At 33.9% G+C, this 11,077-nt stretch overlaps 1 protein-coding gene across 1 annotated transcript; it reads right to left on the minus strand.

Annotated features, from left to right (window-relative positions):
- Positions 1–1,034: 1,034 nt before the first annotated feature.
- Positions 1,035–2,032, minus strand: LOC133852640 (F-box/LRR-repeat protein At4g14103-like). Its single transcript, XM_062289408.1, has one exon. The coding sequence runs from the start codon at positions 2,030–2,032 to the stop codon at positions 1,049–1,051; it is 984 nt and encodes a 327-aa protein (XP_062145392.1). The 3' UTR covers positions 1,035–1,048.
- Between the last annotated feature and the right edge of the window lie 9,045 nt (positions 2,033–11,077).

Here is an 11,077-nt window from a genome sequence, read left to right on the forward strand (position 1 = left end):
GCTTCTCCAAGTTTCCTGTTAAGGGCTCTGAGAAAAATATAACTATTTCATCCAAAACAACGGCATTCTTGAGCAAAATCTTAATAGCAGAAAGCTCCTCCCTATGTCCACCATAATCATATACTTTAATCCACTTGAGATGGGACAAGAAACATGGAGGCAATGGGTCTAACATCCAGTCATCGTTCTCCCACAGGATGATCCCCTAAATTGTGATACAAATTAAAAGTTTTAGCCATGCTAATAAATCAGCAATAAAATGGAACATATACACTCTCAAGTACAATAAAGTTACCTGAAAAAATTTCAAAGTCTGGAGACAAGGAGAGTTTTGCAATATCCTCAACAGTACTACACAGCTAAGATCTATTGCCGAATACTCAAAAAATACCAAATCCGTCAGGTTATTGAACATAGGTATATGAGACAAGCGTTCTACTCCATCTCCCAAAGCCTAGGAACAGGATAAAGCAATGCAGCATAATTAAAACACTTTCAAGAGCAAAGAAAAAATAAATGTCAATTGCATTATGAAAAAATTATTGAAAAACGCAAGGCTCCCCTAATTACATGTGCCGTATACATTGGAAGCTGCTACAAGCCGAAAAACCAAGAAACAGCAAAAAATAGAACATAGATACAAACCCCATTTGGTCGCATATATACTTTCTAAAAAAGAAATAAAAAGAATGAATTAATTAATTAATTTATGAATAGAATACATTCTCGTTCGATATCTTTATTAAGTTGAGTATTGCATGATTATATTTCTATTTCAACCACTTGATTTGTGAGCATCATAAAAAAAAATTACAAAGACAAACAGAAATCCATATTATATTTGTACTTTTGAAGTTGCATAGAATTACATCATCTTTTATGGGAGTGACACTTGTTACAAGGGAGTGAAACACCTTGAGAAATTCAAGTAGAAGGGTAACTTTCCTTTATATGGGACTAGCTTTATCATAGCACATTTATGCAAGCAATTCAAGTAACAAGTTGATTTTTCCAGAATTATGTTGATATGTTACAGTAAAATTTGAATTTACAAAGAGAGAAGTAGCCATACCCAAACCACCTCACCGGAAAGTCTTAAAAATTTAACGTTGGAGAGCCCTATAAGAAGTTTATACATGCGATGAGCAATTTGAGCTGATGTATCATCAGGGATAGCATCAATCTCTGCCTCTTCTAGTGAGAATGACTTGCATAACGAATAGTCGCCGTGCAGTTCACCATTGTACACAAATTCTTTTAGACCGAATGCAAAAATCATAATCTGACAACCATCCCCATAACTCGAATTCGGCCTCTCAAATTCCGTTATGCTCAGAGAACGAAGCTTGGGAGTAGAAAGCCGCACAACCTTGAGACTCCCCCAGCTGCAATCCTGTAAACATAATTTCTCAAGGGCCGGCAGCCTAGAGAAAAACTGCTGAGTTAAGTACTCATCCGAAAATGTAACACTTTCGATAGTCAAGGTCTTTAGATTTGACAAACAAATTGTAGTGGGAAGCTTCAAGATAATGGGCATACAAAGGTGTAAGCTTGTCAGTGTCTTACAAGTAAACAAGCAACAAGGCAATGGAAATTCTCCCTTTAAGTCGTAAAGCTTAATATACAACTCTCGAACATTATGCCTTACTGCGGCAGAAATCCATGTGTTAACACGAGATGCATCAAGTAGCACATCACAAGCGAGTGTGAATCGATTTATAGCATAGGAGTCACGAAGACAAAGCACCCTTTCCACAAAATTCATCAAAATATTTCTCTTATCTAGAAAGGATTGTTCAAAATCTAGATCGGGAATAGAAGCCCATAAGTATTCCCACCTTTTAGAAAGCACACTTGTCCTAACAGCATCTTTTGTTAGAAGAAATGAGAGGATGTGTCGAAGAACCTCCTCAGGTAAGTCACCTAAGCATTTCCTGCTCCCATCAATGCCCTCTTCTTCATTCGGTTTCTGTTTCTTTCGGGGTTCTTGAATCAAACAATTTGTCTCCATAATTGAGATGGCTCGCCTCATGTCACTGGCGAGAACTAAACGACGTCTTTTCTCGTGGGTGTGGATTGGTGTTCCAGTTGGAGGAGAAGCAAAAAGGAAGCGCGGAAACGGAGAGATACGATTTGGTAGATGAAATGTGTTTAATGGGTCTGTGAGAAACCGCTCGAAGTGCTCCGACACGAGTGGTTCTTGAATGAGGTCAGACTGCTGATCTTGATATGAGAGGCTGGCGGACTTTGGAAAACGTGGTTTAATTTGTAACCTTCAGTCGTCCTCGAGCAGCTTCATGCACTGGGTGGCAGGAAAAACCCATTACAAAAGCTGAGCATTTGCTGATGGGACAACACGAGGATGCAGTGAAACGTTATGGTTTGGCGCTGCTTACTAAAAATGTGTGTCAGCTTTGATTGAAACAATCAAATCAAATCAAATCAATTGTTCAGAACAAGGCGTCCTGTTATACGAATCAATCTTTGAGAAGAAGGCTGATCTGATCGGTTCCGAATTCGAATTCAGTCAAAATGGTTTAAATAGTCTCCAGGATAATTAGTATTGGTACGTGGGATCGATTTATAAGCCAATTTTATATGGGTTAGCTCAAACTAGACTATACGTGTACTCAAATTAGTGGGCGACACACGTGACATGTTAATAGTTTAATAAAGAGACTTTTTTGAATCTACCCCACCTAACCCGGCCATACTATTTAATAATTTGATCGTGTTGAGTTGACTCGATTACGAGGAATGTTACGTTTCATTTCTCTGTTTTTTTTTTTTTTTTTGTCTTTCTTAAAATTAATGTGACTTTTAAAATCATCATTGGATCAAAATTTAACAATAATCTATCATAAATTCAATGGTAATTTTAAGAGCCACATCAATTTTGAAAGGACAAAAAAAGGACAAAGAGATGATATGTAACATTCCTCCTCGATTATAATTCGTTTCACCTGTTTTCAACTCTACATAAATTTAAATGTTATATAAATTCATATGAATTTTAGCATTTTGTTTTTAATTGTAAAAAAAAAAAAAAAAATTATACGAGTTATACAAACTACTTATGAATTAAGTGAGTTGACCTATAATCGAAATGTTTATTTAAACGAACCAAATTAGCTAAAACTAAATTATACAAAATCTTAAACCATTAATTTTATGATGGATTTGTATTGAGATTGTAAGTTAAAAAAAAAAAAAAAAAAAAAAAAAGAAAAGAAAAAAAGAAAAAAAAAGGACCAGTTTAAGTAAGTAGGTTTTATATTAATTTTATTATATTATGTCAATCCTATGTAATCTCTATTATTGAAATGTTGTGTGTGAACACCTTAGTTGTTTAATATTTTTTAATTTTTAGTTTCATGCCTATACGTACTCTGTCTTCTTTATTTTGACGCCCTCTGTAATTGTCTCATTGCCTATCTATCATCTGTCCCTGTTTTTCTGTTCTTTCTTCTCCTTCTTTTTATTCAATTAAGGGCGAAACAAATTGGAAATTACAACATTAAAAAAAAAAAAAAAAAGAAAAAAGAAAAAAGAAAAAGAAAGTAAAAGTTTGGCAACTCAAACAAAAGTCTCAAACAATTAGGAAATCAATGTAATAAAATTTAAAACTATTAAGAATTGGTTAAATAAACCACTCAGCCCATTAAGAGAGCTAGTATTGCCACAAAGAGAGATTTTACAGAGGGAGTGTTCCATGAATGAAACTACCTGCATAGCAACAATTGTGTCAAGCAAAAAAATGCTCCACAACAAAAGAACAAGCATTGAAAAAAGTTGGATGGAAGCTGCCGAAGAGAAGCTTTACCACGGTATCCAGTAAGGACAATACCCGACAAGGAGAGCTTAGTGTACCCAAAAGAAATGCAACTAAATCTAGGATTCTCCAAAAGCAAAAATAGGATACCAACTTCAAAGATCCAACGAAAAAAGAATAAGGAAAGCCAATGTTTCGACAAGTGAACCAAAAACCGGCAGGGAAAAAGTAGCACATGCTACACATGCGCTAGATTAGACGCTGATGGTGCAAGAGGAGTGGCGCGTAGGTGCAGCCTTCACAATTTATTTATTTCAAAAATCAAATAAATTGAGTAAATTTTCCTATCTTTTTTTATTTCATGACCAACTCTCCCCTACACTACTCTAGCCAAAGGGGTTGAGATATTTTAACAATCGAAGAAGGGGGTATCCTCTTTATATTGAGTTTTTTTTCATAACTTTCAAAGATTAATTAATACCTGTATCCCACTACCATTCACAAAAATTATCTTATTTTCATTAATCATAACTTTCGGTAATATGCATAAGAGTACAATTTGGAATGCATGGAGATTGATTTTATTTTATTTTTATTTAAATAGAGTACCATGCCACGTAAGCTTTAGGGGAATAAAAAAGGAATGAAGACATGGTGCATAGCATTATTAATATTCTATTGATAATGACATTTAAATATTTTGAAGAAGTTACATTTACTCATTATTATTAAACAATTTGTAATTTTTTTTGGACTTTTAATTTGTGCAAAGTCCCCTCTCTAAATTATCAGCATTTCTTCCACCCCATCCGTTGACCTCTGTTCATTACTAGGTATATTCAGTTTTCAAATCTACTAGTGACGGGTGCTGCGAAAAAATCTTGGGTTTTAGTTAAAGTTGCAAAGGGTGCGAGTTCTTCCTTCACAAATCATGCGGCAAACAACCCCACGAGTTGCAGCACCCATTGCACCCACAACACCCGTTTATTCTCCAGAGTAGAACAAGCCCAGATAATGAGCTATGTTATTTCTACTATAAATTTATGAGAAATGATAAAATTACAACTATTGTACAACTATTCTACAACTCAAGACATATTGGGTAAAACCCACATGTGTTTGAGTCTCACTCATATATCTTGGTTGTAGGATAGTTGTGCAATATGGATTGTGCATAAATCACTTTGCTAAGAGCATTTACAGCAGATCATGTATATTTCAATTTAAAATAGTTAATCAAAACCCACTTTATCTAGTTTAGCTAATGAATTTTAAATAACACCTTACATCCGATTATTTATTCTTAACTCTATATTCTTTCTTTATTTTTTTTATTACTTTTTTCACTATTGTATTTTTTTTTTTTAAGAGATAGAAGACGTGGGTTTGGCTTGTCTATCTTGTCTAATTTTATTAATGTCAATAAATTTTCTCCACAACAACATTTCAACACTCTTAAGAACATTAGTTGTATTTCAACAACATTTAATTTCATGTAAATTATGTCTATATAATAACGTCAATATTTATTGCACAAGAATTAAAGAAAAAGAAAGCCAAAAAAAATGAAGAAGAAAACAAAAAGAATGAAGAAGGGAGGTGAAAGAAAGAATTAAATACAGATAGATTTGTCACGTGGAGTTGTACTGTTCACATATGTGAAGAAAATGTATTTTAAATTTGGTTTATATAATCAATTAGAAGAATATTTTAGTGATTTTAATATTTATTTTAATTTAAAAAATAAAAATAGATAGTCCACTGTGAGCTATTTAAATAATACTCGGGGCTTAATTACCATTTTTCTCATTGACAGACTCAGGGGCAACCCTCAGTTGTCCTTGAGCAGCGTGATTTCTGCATTGAGGAGTGATCGCTGCACTCTTTGAGCACAACTTGTGCACCCACAGCAGGCACAAGGGAGTGGGACCCAGTGTGATTTTTGCTATGAGTACACAAGTTGTGCAGCAAGAGTGTTTGTATCATTTTCCTTCCACATTTTGGCAGTGTACGTAATTGTTGGCACATTTGGCAGGGTCGTTCACTCTCACTTGGGTGGCAAGAAAAACCCATTACAAAAGCTGAGCATTTGTTGTTGCTGATGGGACAACAGGATCCGGCTTAGGTGCTATAGTTTAAAACTACAGCACCGTGCTGTAAAAAATAAATGGCCTAGATTTAATCTAGGTTTTAAAGCAAACGCTTGCTTTAAAAGAGCAACACTCCGGTTCACCGGTCCTAGCATATATGCGAACTTCTTGCATCTCCAATATTTGATTATATGTAACACTCCGGTTCTAGTTTGAGAAGATGAGTACGTGACTCACATATAGTGAACAGTTTATAAAGACATTAAAAGCCAGAGGACTTGATTTGTCTTACTTTTTTTTTTATGATGTTTTGGATGCAATACAAAAGCAAATATGCAAAGTTTAACGACGTAAGTACAGTATTTTCGAATAGAGGCAGCATTGGTTTTGGACGCAATACATAAGATGATATGCTAAGTTTAACAATGTAGGTGTTGGAATAGTTTTTTGGGGGTGAATGCATGGGTGATGGACATTGAATCAAGTTGCACCTACAAGAAACGGAAATTGTGACAATAAAATTTTGTTGGTGTGTACTGAAGGGATAATTCTGATGCTTAGGTGATGATAATATTCAGGAAAGCAAATTGAAAATAATTAGTTCTGAGTTTTGAGCTAAGGCCAAATGTCCATGTTACGTGGTTGGAGCTTTCCTTTTCAGCCTCACTGATTCGTGGGAATGAGGCTTAATTATTGGTTTTTTTATTATCCCTCAAAATTTGGGATGTTGGCAATATTCCGAGATTGTGTATGATTTTGATTTTTTGCTACTGGAGATGATCCCTTGCTTTGTGTGGCGCTATGAAACCGGATTGGTGTATCCTTTTCTGGTTTTATTGGGCCCAAGGATGTTTGGTTAATAGTGCAATGTGGGCTGGCTTTCTATATCGGCCCAATTCCCAACCGTAGGTAAATTATTTTCAAATCAAGTCAGCATTGGAATTTAGAGAATTTGCTTGTCCAATTTTTTTAGAAAAAAATGTATAGTTGACTTAATTTACAAATCATTTTATATAATATAGAAATGAATTTTAAGGTTCTTGTGGTAGGCAAAAATTACAAATTACTCCATATTCATTCCGATTGCATTATTGGAGAATCCTCGTATGAGAAATAATTGGCATCTACCACCTCTTTCTCATAGCGCTAAGATCGTTAATTACATGAGCAAATTTAAGGATTCTCATAGTCATGTTGTGAATCAGATCCCGATTGAATTGTTCATTTATATTCTAAAAGACAGGCATGTTCGACATTTTCAATGATTATTTGTGTTCTTACGTGTTAATGAATACATAATAGTTTTATAAATTAGATTAGAAGATAAATATATTATTATTAGACACCCAGAATCATCTGTTATTGTTCCCAGCTTTGGTTTATAGTGGCAGAAAATTTCATCTGTCAGGATTATAGCTGCTGCCATAGCCTCTGCTTCAGTTTATATAGGAAAAAATGAATGTGATTTGGAAACATAAATGAAATTGTAGATTTAGTTATCCTCTTTTATGGGATGTAATTTGTGCCATCAGCTACTCAAATATTGGCATCTCTATCCTACACTTTTTCTACGTGAAGATCGAATGAGTGTTACCCAAGTGTCAAGATCTTCATCGCGTTGTTTAACTCTGTTTCTCTTTTACCAAAAATTGATTACTTTTGATGGTCAGACAAGGCTTGTAGATGAATGAGGATGATAAAGTTAGTAAAGATGTAAACAATTTAGGTAGAAAAGTTATAGATAGTGAGAATTTGAATACTATAGGACCTGTATGTCTTAACTTTTTCAATGATGGTTTTCAACGAAATACAAAAACAAATATGCAAAGTTTGACAACATGGATAAAGTATTTTTGGATGGTACGGTGTCTACATTGGAATCTAGACGATGGGCTTGTCTTAACTTTTCCTATGATGGTTTTGAACGCAATCAGAAGTAGGCATGCAAAGTTTAACAATAAAAATAAAGCATTTTCGGATAGAGTCAGTAATAAGATCTAGAGGACATGGTTGTCTTAACTTTTCTAGTAATTGTTTTGGAAAAATGTTTCTTACACAACAACTATATATGCACAACAATTATACAACTTTACTAACAAGAGGTGGGGCCCATGTGGTGGGACCTACTACATGAATCCCATCTCATGTGAGTAGAGTTGTGTAATTATTGTGTATGATTGTTGTATAAGAATCACCTCTCATTGTTTTGAACGTAATACAAAAGCAGATATGTAAAGTTTAACAATGTAAGTAAAGTATTTTTCAATGGACATGAATTTCTTAAAAATTAGTTTGTAGAAAATTTTTTACAACTCACATATAAAAATAACATCTGTCCTTTAAGCATATGAGAAGCACATGTTGTTTTAATTGTATATACTTCTCACATGTTTTTTTAATATCATTAATTAAAAAACATCTGTTTCTCACCTGCTTAAAGAACACATGTTATTTTTAAATACTGGTCGTAAAAAATTTCATACAAATCAATTTGTAAGAAATTTTTATCATTTTCGAATAGAGCTAGCATTGAACAACAGAAGCAAGAGATGTGTTTCTAGCCGATCGATCTTACCTTCCGAAGCCAAAATCCGATGCTTTGATGTGAATATTGATGACTGGTTATGCGATCTAGCATGTGGTTTTTTCTCCTTTTAGTAAAATAGTACGAAGGGAAAAATTCATTTTACCCCAAGTTTTTACTACCTTTTTTTAAAAAAAAATTCTTAATTTTGTTTCAAATGTTTAAAAATTAGCAATTTATGTTCACCAAGTTTCTGAAATGGTTGATGTAGCCATTTAATTAACAAAATTCATCTTCTTTTTTTTGTATTTTTTTTTTTTTTGTATGGAAGAAGACCATTATGTGGTGCTGACGCATGTGAATTTTTAAGAGATAAAAAGTTTAAAATGCCATCATTTTCCTTGAAAAAAGAAAAGAAATAAAAATGTGGTTAATTTGATCACCCCTAAAGGCTAAATGGGGATAGTCGAAACCACCTCAAAAAGGTTTGAGCCACCACCAAATGCCTAAGGGGGTGGCTATGGCCACTCCAATCAATTTTTTTCCACCCCATAAAAAATGGGGGCATTTTGGGGAAATCATGCGTCAAGTTGAGGGTAAGTTGAAGATATTTGTCTATAAACGACTTTAAAATGTCCGATTTAAAAACGCGATCGTTAAAAACACAATTTAACCTTTAAAATTGTTCACTTTTAAAAACTCATCCTTTTTCCGTTAAAAAGAATTGGTCATTTGCCCTTTTTCCTTTAAAATTAACAAATGGAGCAACAACTTTATTCCCAGCTGCTGCATGCATCAAAATGTCTGCATAATCCATATGGGCTTAGTAATTAATGCTGAGATTTGCACTGCATATGCATAAAGTCGTGATGGGGTGTTATCCATTCCATTTCCTTTAGCTTTAAAATTGCATTGGAAAGGAAATATAAATCAAAAGATGATACTAATTAATGTTCCTGAAAAAGCAATTTAAGAGTTCACGAAAACATAAATTCGTCTAAATTAGGTTGTCGGAATTTCCTTCGACCAAAATTTTATAATATTGTATATTTTTGAGCATGTGAGAATTACGTATTTTTATTTTTTGGTTAAGTACTTGGGTCCTTTTTATTTTGAAGATAAATTTCTCATTTTGGTGTAGGGTAATCTATCTTTTTGGAAGAAGCTGATCAGGGGTCCAAAATACACACATCTAGATCTGTGCTCATCTCTTGAAGTAAGCTTAGGAGAGAATCATCTAAATATTTCATTATTACAAAAGATGTTGTCTTAAAGTATTGATTAAATGACTAAATTTTTCTATTCTTAATTGTTTACGCTTTTAGAATAAGTGAAGATTTAAGAGTACTAACAACAAACTCCCTAAATTTCATTCTCTTTTTTAAATATAGAGAAAACTCTTAAAAAAATCATACAACAAACTCTCTAAGCGTTCTCTAAAATAAGAAAAGCCCAAGGGAACCTATAGGGTAGTACTTTTGGTTCCTTATCCATTATTTTATTGATTGTTTTTTTTTTTCCCATGGCATTTAATTTAAAGAATGTTTAAATGACTTTTTTGTTCTTCTTTCATTTCCTTAACATTTAGTTGAAAGAATATTTAAATGGTAAAAGAAAATTATAAAAAAAACTATTATAAAGTTTATTTGAATAGAGAAATAAAAAGTAAATTAATTTTTTAAATTTAAGAAAAATTTAAAGAAAGTTACAGGTATCAGAGTTAGAGATTCTTTGTTTCGATCACTCCTATTTAATTAAAATATTTTACATGTTAAATGAGTTTAAACCTAACCGTAAGAAAAAAATGTTCAAGTGTTGATTAAATCGATCCTTCGTACATAACATCTTAAACTTTAGGGATTATTCTTTACCGAGCGGATCAACCTTCACTGCTCACCATAAAATTTCACTAGCTAGTTTTATGATAGTGCAATTTACCGAGTGGATATTGCTAATTAAAAAGTGGTCTTGCATGTAGGAAAATTAGTTTAATGGATCGAGAGAGAAAGACACGTGGAGCTTCAACATTTCTTCCACCCCTATCCATTGACCTTGGATCAGTACTGGGATTTGATTGGTTATTTTGGTGATTTATGTCATTGTTCTGGGTGTGGCGAAAAATTTTTGGGTTTTAGATACGGTTGCAAAAGGTGCAAGTTCTTCCTTCACAAATCATGTGGCACACAACCCCGCGAGGCCACGAGTTGCAGCACCCATTGCACCTGCAACACCCTCTTATTCTCCAAATCGGAACAACCCCAGATGATGAGCTATGTTATTTCTGCAATAAGTATATACGCTGGGGCTACGCTTACCATTGTTCTGACTGTAATTTGAACCTGGCCTTCATCTTAAATGCGCTTCTATAGTACCCTTCACCGTAGAAGTTGGATTTCATGACCACCCATTGAAGCTCCTGCGGAAATCAGTCTCGTTCACTTGTGATGCATGTGGGAAAGAAGATAAAGACATGTACTCTTACTTATGTACCAGTACTCTCACATGCTCACTCATGGTCCACCGAAAATGTGTTGCCTTACCATTGACTATCAAACATTCAAGTCACCGCCACGCTCTCAACCTCACCCGCTCTTCTCAAGTATCCGACCATCGAATTTGTCTTGTGTGTGTTAAAAAGGTGGACACTGACAGGGTTTATTATTGCTTAAAATGCAATTTCGTTGCCCACCT

This window comes from Alnus glutinosa, chromosome 12 (genome assembly GCF_958979055.1).
Source record: "Alnus glutinosa chromosome 12, dhAlnGlut1.1, whole genome shotgun sequence".
In the NCBI taxonomy this organism is placed as follows: domain Eukaryota; kingdom Viridiplantae; phylum Streptophyta; class Magnoliopsida; order Fagales; family Betulaceae; genus Alnus; species Alnus glutinosa.